Below are 17,870 nucleotides of genomic sequence, written 5' to 3' on the forward strand. Positions count from 1 at the left end.
GTGCCGTGGGGATCGGTGGTGCCGGCTGGCACGGGGAGGAGTAACGGAGGTCATCAGAGCCCAGATCTCCGACTCTCTGCTACTCACTACTCTAGGACGTTAATACAGTCCCTGCACCTCCATGGGATTTGATCAAGGACATATGTCCAGAGAAGCTGTGGATGCCCCATCCCTGGAAGTGTTCAAGGGCAGGTTGGCTGGAGCTCTGAGTAACTTGGTCCAGTGAAAGGTGTCCCTGCCCATGGCGGGGAGCTTAGGTCTAGATGATCTTTGAGGTCCCTTCCAGCCAGACCATTCTGTGGTTCTGTCCTATTGCAACCCCTGGTTGTGGAAGGTTTTTGTCAAGTGTGTTCACCCACAGCAATGACAATTACCATGCCCCACCCCAGACACGTTCCCCTACCCAGACTCGCACCTGGGTACCCTGAGCTCTCCCATCGATGGCTCTCGAGATCGAAATGCCACTACAGGAGCTCGCTGGGCAAACGTTCCAGTCGAAGTGGTCAGCAGCAAAACTAGCGCATTTCAGCACTGGTTTCCAGAATCGAGTTGGCCATTGGGTTAGGGCATCCCAGACCAATCTGTTTCCTTCCTGAGAGGCATGGATATTATTCTACAGCAGAAACACATAGAAATGGTTCGCTTGCAGCAGGCGGGGAGAAAAGCATAGCTTCCACTATAAAAAATCCACACGAGCTGCAGTGGCTGTGGAGAATAACGTGAATATGTAGAAAAAAACTTTGCCCCAGAATTGCAGAGCTCTTAAAAAAACTATCGAAGTCCTCGTTTTGCTTTATCTCCTTTCTAGGACGTCCAACGCCGGCGGCGGGGGGGGAGAGGAGGAGGGAGAGGAGAGACAGCCCGGTTTGACTGCAGCCAAGAGCCTAGGCGGCGGGGACAGTGATCCCCACGCCGGATCTGCCCTGGAAGCCGCCAGCCCCGGGCGGGACAGGGTTAAGCGGTAGGGGCTGGGCAGCAGCGGCTGTGCCCGAGCCCGAGCTGTGAGCTCCCGGCTCTTCCAGCTGCTGAAGGATCGAGCTGTGAAAGGCACGTCGTCAGAAAGAAACCAGCCCTGGTTAGTGCTTTGATTGTTCTTCAGATAATTCGTCTTCTTTAGGCAAGTTAGTGGGAGGAAATTCATCCTGGATAATGCAGGCAGTTTAATTGAAAACAGAGCTAGCAAAAATTATGTAGGTTTATTTTGATGATTTGGTGTCATAGTTTGACCCTGGCCAAATGCCAGGCACCCACGACTACTGCTCACTCACTCTTCCCTGCCACTGCTGGGCAGAGGAGAAGAAATAAAAAATTTTAACGAAGAAGTCGTGAGATAAGGGCTGTGAGGAAATACTCGGAAGGCAAAACAGGGTCATCTTAAAGTTACAAAGTGAATTTATTACTAACAGTGACAGAAGGGGATAATGAGAAGTAAAATAAGCCCTTAAAGACACCATTCTTCCCCCCAGCCCCTCCCTCCTTCCCACCGACAGTGCAGGGAGACAGGGGTAAGGGTTTTGGTCAGTTCATCACCAAGATCTTCTTCCGCTGCTCAGGGAGAGGAGTCCTTTCCCTGCTGCACCCTGGGGTCCTTCCCATGGGAGGCAGTTCTCTGTGAACTCCTCCAACATGGTTCCAAATCTCACGAGCAGCAGTCCTCCCAAAACTGCCACAACGTGAGTTCCCCCCACAGGCAAACAGTCCTCACAGAATGCTGTGCCGTGGGTCACTCGTCCATGGGGTGCAGTCCTCCAAGGACAGGCTGCTCCAGCCTGGAAGCAGGAGGCCCCTTCTCTCCACTGGGTCTTCCATTGGATTAGCCTCCTCCAGGCATCCACCTGTTCCACCATGGGCACCTCCCCTACAGACTGCGGGTGGATCTCTGCATCCCTGTGGACCCCATGGGCTGCAGGGGGACAACCTGCTTCACCATGGTCTTCACCACAGCCTGCAGAGGAAATTCGGCTCTGATGCCTGGAGCATCTCCTCCTCCCCTTTCTCCACTGACCTTGGTGTCTCCATGTTGTTTGCCTCACATGTTCTCACCTCCTCCTCTGGTTATGAAAAACTGAGTGTGTCTTTGTTTTGATTTTCTTCTTAAATATGTCATCACAGAGGTGTTATTAACATCTCCAATTATCCCAGCCTTGGCCAGTGGCATGTCCATCTTCAGAGCCATCAGGGATTAGCTCTGCTGGACATGATGAAAGCTTCGAGCAGCTTCTCACAGAAGTCATCTTTGTGGCCCCCCTGCTACCAAAAACCAGGCCAAGCAAAACCACCACATTTGGCTAAGTCCAAAGTGATACAGCAGCACCAGCCAACAAATCTGCAAGTAAGAAGTGAATCAAGTTGCACAGATGAAATAAGGCCAGCTTCAATTAGCAGTGAAGTTAATACTTAAATGTAGTCCTTCATATTTGCCTTGTTGTCTCAATCTAAGTAATGTTTTCAAAGTTTTCTCTGCAATGAGAAACAGACCAAGAAATTAGTACATTTACCTTATATCAATGTGTTATGTATGATTATGGCTGTTTACATACATAGAAGTATATAATCTTATGTAAGTACAAAAGGAGGAGAGACAGCTTAAAAAAAATGGAGTTTATGATACTGGTCCAAAACCAAAATTGTCATGTCCTTGTGTCGGGGGTTGAGAATTTCTTCCCATTCCTGTTACTAAGCAACAAATAGTTAGATGTTTAGAGTGATCAAGTCTTTTGTAAAAGACAAAAGCTGGGCTTGGGCAGGGCAGGGTAAGGGTAGAGCCAGCCCTTGGAACTCTCTCTCGTGGTTCGGATGCTGAGGAGAGAGGCTGCTCTATTTTTTTGCTCTTCGCCTGGGACCAGAGGGAATGCAACTGTGCCCTGTTTTTTTCTCTTCTCCTGACTGGGTGAGCTTTGATTCAGCCTTTCTCCCCACGGGGAAGGGCACGTTTTACCCCGCCAGGCTGCGTTTTCCTGCAGCTGCTGCTGGGAGAGTCCCACGGCCCCTGCTGCCTGCCCCCGCCCTCTGCCACACGAGACTGCAGCGTCTGCTGTGACTGCAGAAATCCTCACTGCCTCGCTGGCCGGGGAGAGAGAGAGAGCCAGCGCCCGCCCCTGCTGCCCTGCTTTCTCACTGCTCTGAGCTGCTTTCGCTGCCCTGCGTGCTTCTCAGCCTGTCCGCCATTGCAGCTGCCGGACGCTGACCTGACCCTGCGCCACAGCGCCACCTGCAGTCGCTCGGGAGTCATCGCACCTGCCCTGCCCGGCCGGGAGCTCAACAGCGCCCCTGCTGCTTGCAACCGTGATTACACCACACGGGAAAAGGCTCAGCAGCTCACAAGTCATCTGCTATTGGTTTTCTGGTTCTAGTTGTTGTTGCTATTATTGTTATTGTTTGTTTATAGATACTAGTAAAGAACTGATATTCCTTTTTCCCATACCTTTGCCTGAAAGCCCTTGATTTACAAAATTAAATAATTCGGAGGGAGGAAAAAAAAAATCACATTCTCTGTTCTAAGGGAGGGTTCAACCTCTCTTGGCAGACACCTGTCTTTCAAACCAAGACACCTTGACAGGTGTTACATTTAGCACACTGGACAAGCCATCTGATATCTGAATAATTATGTTCAGGAGCAAAGCATTCAGTCTGTTGAAACTGATTCCCTTGATGTCTGGCCAGTCAAATTTGGCTTACAAGTTTATTCATCCAGTTATTGCTTCTCATGGACATCGCTGTCACAGAAGTGTGATTTACAAACAGAGATACAGGACACACCCCTGTAGTGCTGGGAGACGAACAATAAGTGCTGAGACCAAGGTTGGTATCTGGAAAGCCTCCTTCCTTCTGCAAAGTGCCTTTAAGTGTTTTTAGTTTCCTGCTATCAGTGTGATTTTTTAAGATTGTACCTGGGACGACGAGCAGAACAGCAGTTCTTGAACCAGTGCTGCAGGCTATGAATGGTTCATGTGTACCTGAAACACGACTGGAATGGTGTCAGGCTCTGCAGGGCCACACTGATGAAAACATCCATCACGTGCAACTTACTGGTTTCTAGTGCACCCGCTAGTTTATTTATAGCTAGAGGCTTCCTGGTGGGTCATCTTTCTGCTCGTGAAGTGTAGGAAATGCTTCCAAAATGAATGCAGGTCTGGCTCTGTTGCCAGATTTGTATGAAATCAATATTGATTCAGCACTAAAATGAAACTATCTCAGAAGAACACCTTGTGGAACTGGATTTTGATGTAAGAGTGTGGATATTCTTTGGTGTTATTCTAAATCAGCGCTTGGTAAAAGTACTTGTAAGTTGTCTGGCGTACCACACTAGTAGTAGTATAATCCACTAGACTGTGGATTATAAGCACTCTTGAGTTCCATCAGTTTCCTGGTTTCCCCATGTGAATTGGAATAACTTTTAAAGGATCATCATTGCTCCTTGAAGGATGTTCTCCTAAACAAAGTATATCTTCTATTACCCCTGTTGCAGGTCATGGCAAAGGAAGAGTTGCCAGGTGTTTTGATTCTGGATGTAGGAGGAACTCAGGGCATGCTAGAAAATCTTGCAGCACTTTTGAAGAAACACTTTCTCCTTGTCACCATGAAGGAATTTCTTGGAAACAAAGAAGAAATGAGCAAAAAAATCCAATCTGTTTTCGTGTTTGAGTGCAGGCCAAAAATTGACCGGGAGCTTCTAGAAAGCCTGCTTAATTTAAAGGTAATTGGAAACTCTGGGGTTGGAATCAATCACTTAGACTTGAAAATGATCTCGTGCTTTGGTGTAAAAGTGACCAACACCCCGCATGCCGTGGCAGACCCAACAGCAGACGTAGGAATGGCCTTGATGCTGGCCTCTGCCAGAAGACTAGTGGAAGGTAATGTTTTAAATTTTCCTGGACCTACTCCTTTGGTATACCTCACTTTTGCTGTGATAGAGAGATAACCTGTCTGAATCAACATTTGGGTGCTTTTACAGGGGAAAATTTTCAGAGGCCTTAACTTTCAGAGGCATTCGCTTTTCCTGTGTCCTGCTTCTTTTTAGGGCAATAGTGACAAGAATAAGTCTTTGTCTAAATTATGCACTTGAAAGTCTTGTGTGATATCCTGTTTGGAATAATGTATGGGTCTTAACTCTCCTGTGGCTCTTCACTAAGTGGGTTGTTTATTGCTGTAAAAACTGACTACAGAGTGCAAACTGAATGTCATCACTTTCCACTGCCCCTTGAAAGAAGTGTTAGGAGCTACAGAAAAGTACGAAACATTAGTGGCCACATCTCCAGCTCCAGAGCAGTAATTAGTATAACTTCTTCTTTTTCCTGCCTCTGTGATGAGTTTGTGTAAACCAATGGGTTGTATTTCCTGAAGAGCATCAGCATTATTTTTGAAATAGCTGATAATTCTTTTGACAGAGCTATTTCAGACTACCACCAACACTAGTTTGTGTCCCTAAAAGCAGGTTCTTTTGCCACGTCCTTGCTATGCTATGCCTTTCTGGGGAAGTAAGGTGTCAGTAGAGACTATCACAAGAAGCTGTCTCTGTCTTCAGGGACTCATAGTCTTGTCACTGCTGCTCCACCCCTGAGCATGAAATAACTTCTCTTTCCCCCTGATATCTTCTCACTATTGCATCTTGTTGAACCTGAAGTTCTTCATAGAGAAGCTCACAGAGATCGTTGGCTGTGAGCTGGAATTTGAAACCTTCACCCCCACCAAGCAGTGAGGCTGCTTTGGGCTGTGATTCAGGAGAGAAATGGTGAGATTTACCCCAGCTAAAAAAAGTGAAGTCAATGCCTGCAGGGTGGTAAGTGTCAAAGAAGCTATTTTTGAACTCCCAAGAAAACACACCAGCTGTGGAAGAGTTAATTCCCCAAGGAATCATTCCTTCCAGCACAGTACCCACTGTGTTACTGACTTCAGGCCTGGCTGCAGGAATTGGCACCATCCAGGCCCTTCTATAAACTGGTCAAAATCAACAAAGGTGTTATGTAAGGGATGCTGCAGAACCCCCGTGCCATGATGGTGATAAACTTTTTATTTCCCCCAAACTTATGTTTGTGGCTGATTTGTACCTATTTGGCATGTATTTACATGCAGGCTGCCAGATTGCAGTGTCTCCAGGCACAAAGTATTTTGCTGTTGACTGGCTGGGAGTGGAAGTAAACAGAGCAACGCTTGGGATCATTGGGATGGGCAGCATTGGGTACAAAGTGGCTCAGAGAGCCAGAGCCTTCAACATGAGGATCCTGTACCATAACAGAAACCAGAGGTAAAGATATCTGATTTTCTGTGTGTAACGGTTCAGGGGGCAGTGATGGAAGCCACAGCTCTGCTCTGTCCCCAGCTTTTCTATGCACTTGTGGCAGTTCTAAGCAGCCTGACAAGCACTAGAGTGCCACCACTCCCTCACTTGGGCTCCCTGCTGCTCCCCTCAGGAAGTAGTTCCCCCTCACCTCCTGCACTTGCCCTGCCCTGGTTAGCCACTAGCAGTTTGGAACAAGGGCCGTGTAATCATTCTGAAGAGGCTGTCCAAGCAAACCAGCTCTTGTGCCCTTGTGGTGTCCCCTCTTCTGTCAGACTCTTCTTCAGGTTTCTGGCAGCATCTCTATTCCTCTCAGCCAGTCTCCTCAGCCTAGCCAGATCACTCATCACACCAGCACTAATGACAAAGGTCTTAATTTCTCATGGATTTGTAGTTCCCCTTTTTTCAGACTTCACTTCGTCTTCATTTCTTTTCAACCACAAGTCCTAACTGGCACGTCAGGCAAGGAAAGACTCCACAGGGATTGGCATGGATGCAGGAGAGAAGAGTGGGGTCTGACTACACCCCCAGCCTCCTAGCCTGGTATTGCCTGTGCTTCACTTTCAGACATATATCACTCCTCCACTGTCCCACCACTCCTTAGCCTCTTCTCCCTCTAGCCCACATCCTTTCTGCCTTCCTTCCACCATCTATGCCTATCAATGTCTTGTCCTTTATGTTGGCCTCAAACCTCTCAGTCTCTGTGCTGTTCTGGAACTCTCCTAGGGCTAATTGATTGTTAAACTCAGAAGTAGTTATGTTAGTTTGGGGGTGTTTGCATTTTTCCTTCAGAAGAAAGGAGGAGGAAGAGGCTGTTGGTGCCCACTATTGTGCAAAGATGGAAGACTTGCTGCAGCAATCTGACTTTGTTATGTTGGTTGTGAATCTGACTGCTGAGACTCACAAACTGATTGGGAAAAAGGAGCTGGGGCTGATGAAACCCACAGCTACCCTTATAAACATCAGCAGAGGTAGGAGGATCTAAAATCACTGTTTGTGGCTCCACACTTAAGGTTGTGTTTTGTCTGATTATGTTGACATTCCCCTCCAACCTCAATCTGTGATATCCCTCTGTTGTTTGAGTTATGAAGTAGCTGGCAGTCTACAAATGGGTGACTTATGTGGATCATATCCTGTGTCTTCGAAGGTTGTGGATCATATCCTATGTCTTAAAAGGTCCTATGGAAATTAGGGATGCTCAGCAGATGGTTGGTTCTCTTTAGCCTTATCCTAAGAACAGCAGTTTTTAGTGGAAATAACTGAAAGGTTTATCATCAGTGAGGAGAATGAGGTACAAGGGAAGAATCTGGAGCAGCAATGTAGAAAGGAAACCTCACCTGGCATGGCAGATCTGTTGGCATTGAACAAGCATATGAGGCAGATTATCACTTCAGTTAGCAAAGCAGAGATAAAAGAGTGAAAAATTCGCAGAGATTAAATTACTTGTCTGTAATAATACAGAAAGTGTCAAAATGAAGAAAAGACTGAAACTGGTCTCATCCCAGGAAAAGCCTTATACAGTGGACCATAATCATCCTCTGATTAAAGTTTAATAAATAAAATATTTGGTTTGTTTGGTTAATGATTATTAGAAAGTCATTCTACTTTCTAAAAAGATTAAGATCCTCTAATTTTTCTCACTAGACCCTTGAGACCTTTCCTCCCTCCCAGGTAAGAATGTGTTCATTAACTCATTAGGATATCAAGATTTCATTTCAATTCAGGTGCAGTTATTGATCAAGATGCACTGGTAGAAGCTCTCCAGAATAAGGTTATTAGGGCTGCAGCTCTGGATGTGACATACCCTGAGCCTCTGCCAAGGTAAAGAAACTTGTTTCCCATTCTGTTAATCTGAAATGTTTTAAACTGTGTTCAAAGTGTGCTCATAATCTTGATTTCCATGAGAGGCTCGTTGTGTAAGGGCAAAACCTCAGCCTGTCTTGCACAATCAAAAATAAATAACAAGCTATTCCCCTTTCCCACATCTGCCCGTTCTTGGCCAGCCTGACTCACAGGCAAGGCAATGAGTGAGACCAATGGAGAGGAAGAAGAAATGTGTAAGCAAGAATCCCACAGCTTTGTGCTCATTTTGTGCTTGTTGGCCTTTAGTCTAAACATGCTATTTCTGTTTCCTGAGGTTCAGTTTTTTACAATGGAAAAGCAGCACAGTAAGTTTACTGTGCAATACATTCTGTTCTTTCTGTTTCTTACAGAGATCATCCCTTATTAAACTTGAATAACGTCATCATAACCCCTCACATTGGAACTGCAACAGTCCAAGCCATCCATATGATGGCAGAAGAAGCAATAGCAAACATGCTGGCTGTTCTCAATGGCCAGCCCATTCCAAGTGAGGTGTTTCCCAAATGATGAGTGCTAGATGATGCCACTAAATCTCCTGTGTATGGGAAGGCAATATTTCTTACAATACCACTTTTAAGCTAATAAAAAAGCAACCTGTTCCTGCACTGCTCATCATGACACTGCGTAACTGTCACCTCACTAGACTTGATCTGTTCTGTAACTTACAATTCTGAAAAATAAAGTGAAACAAATAAAAGAGATTTGTTTTAAGATTTTAACTGAGCAGTTCTGCATTTTGATATCTTCAGTCTATTTCAATGAATACCCATGTTCTGTTCCCAGTTCTTGCTGCTACATAATGATAAGCAAGTGCACTGAGCAGTTTGCGTAACACTCTCAAATCTGTTAAAAGTGAATGAGCATTGATTCCATGCAGAAATTTGGCTGTTTCCTGAAACATGTTTCAGCCAATATTCTAATACTCTATTTTTTATCAAAACACTGAAGAAATGTCCTGTGAAGTGATCATAGGCCTAAGGTTTTCTAATGTAAGAAGAGCCATCCTTCATCTACCTATTAAAGCAAAGCCAGTTGATGAAAAAGTGTCTTTTTTTTCATGAGGGGATCCTTTGAAAACCAAAGTAAATCCCAAGAGATTTAGTTCCTCCAAGCAGACAAAAATGATGTTTTTATCTTGACTGGCCATGAAACAATGGTAGCACTACCACCAGAATCACATGGGTGAGGACATAACCTAAAGCAAAATTAGTGATCTGTCTTGACTTGCAGCCCAGGACCTAGCTTTTTCTTACATTCTCTTTCCTATTAGCAATCAACAATTTCAGTAAATTCAAAAAAGTAGTTGTCACCTCCATAAAATCAGGAAGCCTTTCCATTATTTTTCAATATGGTTGGGCTCCCTGAAGGGATGGCAAAATGAAGTTCTAACACAGGAAGTGTAGACAGGCCAAGAGTTAGACATTCAGTTGGAAATAGTGAAATAATACTAACAAGGCAACAGAATTGCTACAGGATTACTATTTCAAGATCTTCAGCCCTTGAACACTTTCCCCACAGCTCTTCTCAAAACTGCTATAGAAAACCAAAGGTAGCTATAAATATTCAGTATTCAGTCAAAAACTCCAAAATAAATGTAGGTTCACAGACCCTCTCAGGACCAAAACCAGATGGTCAGGATTCCTGAAAAAAAACCCAAACCAAACAATATAGTCCTTCTTGGGAAACACTTGCCTAAGCATCTAGTATTTTGATATTTTGTTAACTTACAGTTGACTCAGGAAAAGGCTCTGCAGTCACTAGGGTCTCTTCAGGACAGGAGGCTGCAAAAATCTCTGCAATGAAGCATTTAAAAATTAACCTGGTAACTCAAAGTGATTTAGGGGGGCTAGAAGTTACTAATTTAGAGGGACTAGAAACTGGATAATAATATTCTGGAACTGATTTAGAAGGCCGGAGGTTGGATAATGATTTACTAAGAGCTGCTTGCTGAAGACAATGTATGATTTGCTTAATGTTAATGTGCCTACCTAGTAACATGGAGGATACAGAGAAGAAAGCCAAATAATTGAATGAAAATTACTCAGTGTGACTGAACATCCTGCTCTCGGATCCCAGCACTGGTTCAAGTTAGTTCTAAGCTTTGGACTTGGACCAAGAACCAAGGGAGCATGCGCAATGAGACAAGGAGAAGAGGTCATCCCGAAGAATACTCTGGTTACTTTCTCCCAAACCTGCCCACGACCCCCCAGCGACCAGTGCCTCAATTAATTAAGTGACATTGTGCTTGCATGAGCATATTGAAGTGAACTTTGAACTCATTATAATACAAAGCGGGATAGGTAATGAATATGTTCAGGGGCTTTGTGTAACTTCATGCTTATGTAATCTGTAACCTGATACAAACCAAGTGAAGTGCTGCTGACGTTATGCATGCCTTTGGAGGGGCTACCCGCCATGCACCCCAGCTGGAATAAACACATACCTACTTCATAACTGTCTGAGTTGTGGAGTCAATCCACGCCTCAAAAGTTCATGATGAAGCTGGGCAATTTATTTTCATTAAGTAGATTTTTCTAAACTACTTAGACAGGGTAATTTGTGATTTCAGAGTAGCAAAGGAGATTTATTGCACTATTTACTGCAGACTATTGATGGGCTGAAACTAAGTAATTAACGAGAAGTAAGTGTTGTGTTTTGATCATCATGGAAGTAATATGAAATCTTAGAGATCACAAAGGACACAACTTGTTGAGACTGATTATGTGAATACCTGTGTGTGTGTGGACCTCTGTGTGTATGAGTGTAATTGGTAGTAAATTTAAAAGAGCTGCTTGCTTGTCTTGGTTTGCTTATCTTCCTATGTGGTTTGTAGGATCTCTTGTCATAAATGTCATGAAACAGGACATGACAGTGATTATTCTTTAAAATGGCTGGAAATAATAATAAGTATTGATTCCAACACTTTGTGTCTTTCTTTGTGCAGATCATGGAAGGAGGAGAACTACCGTGGCTTTTGGTAGATGAAATTGGTGGCAGACTTGGAATACTGCACAGCCATGTGCCATTCCTGAAGAAAAATTTTCACCTCATCACCATGAAGGAATTTCTTGAAAACAAAAACACTGTAGGTAAAAAGGTCCAAGCAATCTATATGTGGTGGCACAAACCAGTCATCAACAAAGAGCTCCTCCAGAGCATGCCAAACTTGAAAGTGATTGCAAATTCAGGAGTGGGGATGGATCACCTGGATCTGAAGCTTATAGCTAGCTTTGGTGTGAAGATGGCTAATGTTCCACATGCTGTTTCCAGCACCACAGCAGATACTGGGATGGCTTTGCTGCTAGCATCTGCTAGAAGACCAGTGGAAGGTAACACCTCAATTCTTTTGTGGCTTCTAAAAATCACACAAGATTTACCTGCCATTAATTTAACTTTTCTTAGAGTTATCTGCAGTGCACATAGTTTCACATAAAATGCAAAAATCTAAATATGTTGCCTTGGCAAATAGAATACTAGGTATTTTCATATATATTTTACGTACAATAAGTATACTTAAATTACTACATTATACACAGACATACATAATATATATTTCAACCAGATATAAATAGAATGTGAGGGCATTGCTATGCTATGACCAAAAGTGAAGGATGCCAAAGATCAGATGATCACTGCAGCCCCAGGCTAGCACAAGAAACTAGTGTGGGAAGCAACAATGGGGCAGAACAAGGTGATACAGAGTCATGGAATATCCTGAGTTGGAAGAGATCCACAACGCTGCTAGAAGCATGGGCATATTCTTGGAGACTGAAATGGATTGGTGCAGAATTGGGGCATTTAAGGGGCATTAGAGAGTAATAGGCCAGCCTACTCCAGTTTTTGTTAACAGCATAGTTTCTAGTTTCTTCAACAATTTTTTCTTGCTATTTTGCCAAATGGACCTATGCCTTGGTTAGAATGCCTCCTTCTTCAGGAAAATATCCTTCAGATTTATCCTGTTATATTTACCTGACTTTGGCTTGCCATCTGTACCACAGGATTCATAAAACTCAAAGGGGACTTGTGTCCCTCTAAGTCTGCTTCTACCTCACAAAAAGGAGACATTAAAAAGGGAGATAAATTTCTTGTTTCCATCTACATAAACTATCCTTGGTGGCATTTCTGATAGCTCTGTCCTAGCATGAATGAGGTTTTTTCCTGAGTCATTGTTTTATCCTTTCACAGTATTCTGCTTGTGTTTTAGAAAAGTTGGCAGTATCAGAAGAGTGGAATATCAGAAGCCTGTCACCTTGCTAGCAGTGCTGACTGTGTATATAACTGTATTTTATGTGTTGTAGAACTATCCAGAATTTGCAGGTTTAAAAGGTAATTATAGAAATTACCAAGTTGTGATTTTTACAGAAGTCACACTTTTCTTTCCAAGGAGAGTGGCAGACATGAAGAGGAAACCCAGTAGCTGGTGTTGTTCTCCAAATGACTTTTCCAAACTCTGCATTGCAATTGGCAATAATCATTTTGACTGTTGATGAGGAACAGGGCAATATTTTCAAGAGTCTAAACCAGTAAAAAGATTTTTGGACAGATTACATTAAAAGGCTTTTTGTAGTATGGTGAGAATAAATGGGAGTATCACATATACATGTAGCAGGGAAAGATGATACATTAGGGAGTTTCCTAGGACATTACAAAATCATGTGTTTGTAACCATTAGAAGTGTGCTATAGTAGCACAACAAGTCCAGACTCTTTTGCTTTGTTCCTCCGTGTTGGATCCCATTAATTTCTAATACTTACGTGTTTTTCTTGCAGTCCATAACATTTCAATTTCTCCAAGTATGGACTACTGTGAAGCTGATGTTCTGGGAGTTAGAGTTGCTGGAGCTACTCTTGGGATCATTGGCATGGGCAGGATTGGATATAAGATTGCTCTGAGAGCCAAAGCATTTGAAATGAACATTTTGTATCACAACCGGACACGGAGGTAAAGACATGTTTTGACCCTAGTAGCAGCAAAACTCTCTTCTATATATAAGTATTTTCTTTTCAAGAAATTATGTCATAAGTATAGCAAAAAATGAGGGAAGAGGGCCAAGATTAAATCAAAAGAAAAAAAGAAAAAAGGACAGTTGCCTTAAATCAATCCTGTATAGAGTTTTTCGGTAATCAAACACTTGGAAACTTAATTTAGGTTTTATATTAGAAATTTCAAGGTTTTCTGCAGAAAAATAGAAATCAAGCTCATGCTTTTTTTATTGTTATCATATTGTACTATAGTGACACATAAGTCTATCTTTTGATTGTTTTTGTCCCATATTTTGAAGTTCAGGAGGGATATTGTTGAAACTCAGTGTCTAGAAAACTAGGAAGCACATACTTGGCACAATATGATTGAGAGGTTCTTCTTGAGAAAACCTTGTTTCTTCTTAAGCCAGTAGGAATTTTAGCAAGTATTTAACTGGACTTCACCCTTTATTTCTGGCCCTTCCTAATTTTTGTATCTGTGAATCTCATCCTTGTTAGACATTCAGCATAGTAAGCAAGACCCCCATGAACAACTCAAGGCCTTTGCAATCAGGCAAGGTGCAGATAATGAGCAGAACAAATATTTACTGGATAAACTGTGACCTACCCTGAGAGAACTTTACTCCTCTGTTACTGAAGGGAGAAGCTGCAGTGCTAGGATGTAGCTTTCAGGGATTTTCTCCATAAGCACACTGCAGAAGGAGGGTCACTGCTTTAGCTAGCCTGAGGAAAATCATGAGGATGAATGAGGCCAGAAATTTTTAGTCATGCTTGGCATTCCTGTTTCTTCAGAAAAACAGCTGAGCAAACTCACATTTAAAAAAAAGTAATCTTTAAAATCTTTCAGAATTTCTTCACAAACCACAAAAAAAAGATAAAAAAGCACTAATCACTTTATTCTTCTTTTTTTTCAGGTATGTCATCATTAACTCCCACTGTTTAATGTTTTTCAGTCTTTAAAGTAGTATTTATATGAGTGCTGTGATGAATGATCAATGCATAGTGCAATGGATATTTAAAACCTACTTATTTTAAAGTACATTTACACTTCAAGCTTGTATGCTGAATCAAGATGAACTCTACATGCTGCAAAACTGGCTGCAGTTCCTGTCTGGCTTTTTCCCACTTATTCTCTGGTCATTGACCTAAAAAAAACAATGAAGTGCATTTGCTAGGAGATACATGGTCCAAAGTTACATTGAAGTTATTTTTTTAGTGTGACCTCTTTATTTCTAGATGAGGGAGGAGATAAAGCCCTTCTCTTTCAACTAGAAGCAGATTGGACACATGATCTTCTATCATTGCTTCTTTATTTCTTAAAGTTCAGGCAGTTATATTTACAAAGAATGTGAGACATGGCAAGTATTCTTTTGCACTGTAACAACACTAAAAATCTGTCTACTTTGGTTACTTTTTCTGCTGAACACTTTATTCTGTGAATGTCCTGGGACAGCCAGGAGCTTGGCAAAGAGCTGCCATGCTGATTTCTCTCATTAGAAAGTGGTAGACTTACTCAGTGTCAACAGGATGAGGATTACAGGCATGTTCAGAGCTTGCATGGACAAGTTCTGGTGAGTACCACTCCTCTGATTTGAGCAATGACTGCATCCTGTGAGGTGCACAGGGGATCCTGAAGAATGGACTGTATGTTGCCATCTGCTCCAGTGCTCAGCCTTAGTTCATTTGCAGACTTTAGATGAAGCCCCTGGGACTCTACACTGCGACCCACTCACAGTGGCTGAGAGGTAGGCATGCAATCCATCCCCTGCTGTAGGGCTTGAAGCCTTCCAGAAGGATCTAAACACCCAGCTGAGAGTAAATTCACCTTTGTTTGCCACCTCTTTGCTACATGGATGTGATAGTCAGATCTTTTAGTTTCTATACTGGTGACATCATTGAAGAAAGTGTTTCCATGACTGAAATGTTTTTTTCCCCACTAGGAAAGTGGAAGAGGAGCAAGCTGTAGGTGCCACTTACTGCGAAAAGATAGACAGCTTGCTCCAGCAGGCAGATTTTGTGATGGTGGTGGTGAGCCTGACACCTCAAACACACAAACTGATCGGGAAAAGAGAGCTGGAGCTGATGAAACCCACAGCTGTCCTCATTAACATCAGCCGAGGTACCATCTGGATCCATTGGCTGGCCTCAAAGCGTGGTCCAGCTCCTGTTATGTTCCATGCGGCACCGTGCTGCATCCAGCACAGCTGCTGCACATGCCAAGGATGATCAGGCATGGTGGAAATCCTCCCTTCCCCATCCCTTCTCTCTTCACTCTCAGGGTGCACTCAGAGACACCCCTGTTTCACTGCAGGTGCAGTAGTTGACCAAGAGGCACTGGTGGCAGCTCTGCAGACTGGTGTTATCAGGGCCGCGGCTTTGGATGTCACCTACCCGGAACCACTGCCCAGGTTGCCATCTCTGCTTATTTCTCGGGAAGGATGGGTGATGCCTGCCAAGGCCAGAGGCATCCCTGCAGCAGGCAGGAAGCTGGCCGAGGCAGCCCCCCTGCCCCTGGCATGGGAATTTGGATAAAAGTGCCATGAATACGAATGGGATACAGCCCAGATATTGGGTCTGATAATAGATCAATGGGAAGCCTGGTAGCCAGGAAACAGCAGGAGGCAGGGAAAGCATTAAACCTTGTCCTTAGAATCACCCTGTGAAGCTGCAGCAGTGCTTCACTTGCAAATTGCTTTATTAGAAAGTGCAGCTTGCCATTAATGGGTGGAAACCCCTTGAGGCCTAAGACCTGCTGCATAGTCCCGAGGTGTCCTTCCCCACAGGCTTCTTTCCACAAACAAGGCTGAAGTACTGCAGACCTCTTGGGCCCAGAGGCTGCTTAGCTTCTGTAAAATGACCCCTCTACCAGGATGGTGCCTTTTGGAGTTGACGGTGCTGGCTGCATTTTATGCTGGGGGGAGTTTGGTCTCTGCCTAGGTGCAAATAACTATAGTCCAGACTATTGTATAGGGTTAATGTGTCAGGAGGGCTTAATCCTCTCTTCTGACTAGATGAAATTGCTGCCTAATGGCAGAAGTGTGTTTCTGAAGAAAAGAGCATGCTATAAAGTCTTTGCATGTCCTATTACAGTCCAAAATTACTTCAACACAGGTGACCAGGTTCTGTGGGTCTACGTGGGACTTGTAAAGCTATAACAAGTTAACTTTAAATACAGTGCCAAAGCTAAAGTAGGACTCCTCTTTATTTGGATGAACAACAGCAGTTAACTCTTTTTTCTTTTCTTCCAGAGATCATCCATTGTTAAAATTAAAGAATATCATTATAACACCTCACCTCGGCATTAAAACAGAGAAGGCCAGCTACATGATAACAGAGGAAGCAGTTGAAAACATACTGGCGGCTCTAAATGGTCTCCCCCTACCCAGTGAAGTGCTCCCCAGCTGATGTGTTAAAGGATATCACATCTCTTTTATTCTTCTCTTTCCCTCTCTTTTTATCCTTATCTTTCCCCCTGTATCAGCTCTAAAGATATTTTCAAATAGAAGAATGTCCATCCACCTCACTAAAGCTGGGAAGGAAATCCTCTCAGTTGTGCTTATATACTTCCTGTTGTCTAATACAAGTCCAAAAGACAAATAAACCAACACACAAAGTGGCAGTGCTGTGCCTTTTATAATGTAGAATGACTTTTTGAAAAGTGTGATTATTTAATATATCAGTAAAATTTGTAGCAAAGTTTTTGCTACATTTGCTGCAAATGAAGTGCAGCTAGGATTTTACAGAGCCAACTCCACTGCCTTAGTCTTGCAGATGGTTGTCACGGGTGCTTGGCAAAATATGCTTCCTCCCACAAGTTTAATGTATGATGATGTTGCCAGCTCTTGCAGCTCCAGGAAACAAGAAATCGCAGCTTTTCAGGCACAGTGAGTTGGCTGTCAAGAAGTTGTTGCGAAGCAGACAGGCCTTGCAAAATGAGGGCCTTGCAAAGTGAGGGCCTTGTTGCCCTTGTAAAATCCTTGCTCACTTCTGTTACTTTGACTAACTAAAAAAGCATTCTGGGAATGACTCAGCTAAACTAGAGGTGAAAAAGAAGTTACATAATTGTAAGACAATTATTAGAACCAATAAGTGCTCACACCTTGGGGCTGGTGATTGGTTACACCTAATGCCTGCTCCTATTGCAGTCTATGGTAGTTGATTAAGCACATTTATTGTGCCTCATGAATATTAAGAACTCTGGATTTTTGCAATAAAGTGTCTTCACCATACCATCGTGGAGTCCATGTGTGTCCTTAAAGAACACTGCAAGAATTTCAAGACTGCCTCAGGTACCTCCCAGCTCTCTGAGGTACAGGTGCCCAGTACACTTTTCATTGTGACCTGTATAATCTTGAAAATATAAGTTAAATTTATTCTTTCTAAAAAAAAAAAAAAAAGACTAAGCAATAAATTACAGAGCTGAAAAACAAGGTCACTACAAAAATAGAATAGAAGAGAGAAAAAAATACCCTTTCTTAGATAATATCCTAAAATTGAAAAAAACATGCAAGGTTTTGTACATGCAAAGTTTTCTCCAGATGTGAAGAAGCAAACAAAATCAGATACAGTATTTCATATCACTTCTGCTTAAAACAATTGAACAAGTTTGGCATTTGCTTGGAGTTTTATTGCTACTTCTGCAGATATTTGAAGAATCTGTGCTGATTAGTTTCAGAACTGCTCCCTGCCAGTGGGGTGCTTTAGAGGGGAAGACACAGCTGCCTGTCAGTCACTGGAGTGATGGGTTG

General features: G+C 43.1%; 2 protein-coding genes across 7 annotated transcripts; both read left to right on the forward strand.

Moving 5' to 3' along the window:
• Positions 1 to 813: 813 nt before the first annotated feature.
• On the forward strand, positions 814 to 8,859 carry LOC146441459 (uncharacterized). Of its 6 annotated transcripts, none has more exons than XM_085051729.1 (7): positions 814 to 1,075; positions 3,560 to 3,801; positions 4,469 to 4,853; positions 6,073 to 6,244; positions 7,073 to 7,248; positions 8,002 to 8,098; positions 8,491 to 8,859. In XM_085051729.1, exons 2-7 carry the CDS (start codon positions 3,607 to 3,609, stop codon positions 8,645 to 8,647), a joined length of 1,182 nt encoding a protein of 393 aa, XP_084907855.1. In that variant the 5' UTR covers positions 814 to 1,075; positions 3,560 to 3,606; the 3' UTR covers positions 8,648 to 8,859. The 6 variants fall into 6 exon arrangements, with proteins under 6 accessions (XP_084907855.1, XP_084907853.1, XP_084907857.1 ...); XM_085051727.1 differs by having other exon boundaries at positions 816 to 1,075; positions 7,070 to 7,248; XM_085051731.1 differs by having other exon boundaries at positions 821 to 1,075; positions 3,695 to 3,801; positions 7,070 to 7,248.
• Positions 8,860 to 10,132: 1,273 nt separating this feature from the next.
• Positions 10,133 to 16,741, forward strand: LOC146441460 (uncharacterized). The gene is made up of 6 exons (XM_085051734.1): positions 10,133 to 10,294; positions 11,085 to 11,469; positions 12,910 to 13,081; positions 15,063 to 15,241; positions 15,434 to 15,530; positions 16,371 to 16,741. Exons 1-6 carry the CDS (start codon positions 10,277 to 10,279, stop codon positions 16,525 to 16,527), a joined length of 1,008 nt encoding a protein of 335 aa, XP_084907860.1. The 5' UTR covers positions 10,133 to 10,276; the 3' UTR covers positions 16,528 to 16,741.
• The last annotated feature ends 1,129 nt before the right edge of the window (positions 16,742 to 17,870 follow it).

The sequence above is a fragment of the Lichenostomus cassidix genome, chromosome 2, assembly GCF_008360975.1.
Source record: "Lichenostomus cassidix isolate B80296 chromosome 2, HeHo_3.0, whole genome shotgun sequence".
NCBI lineage: Eukaryota > Metazoa > Chordata > Aves > Passeriformes > Meliphagidae > Lichenostomus > Lichenostomus cassidix.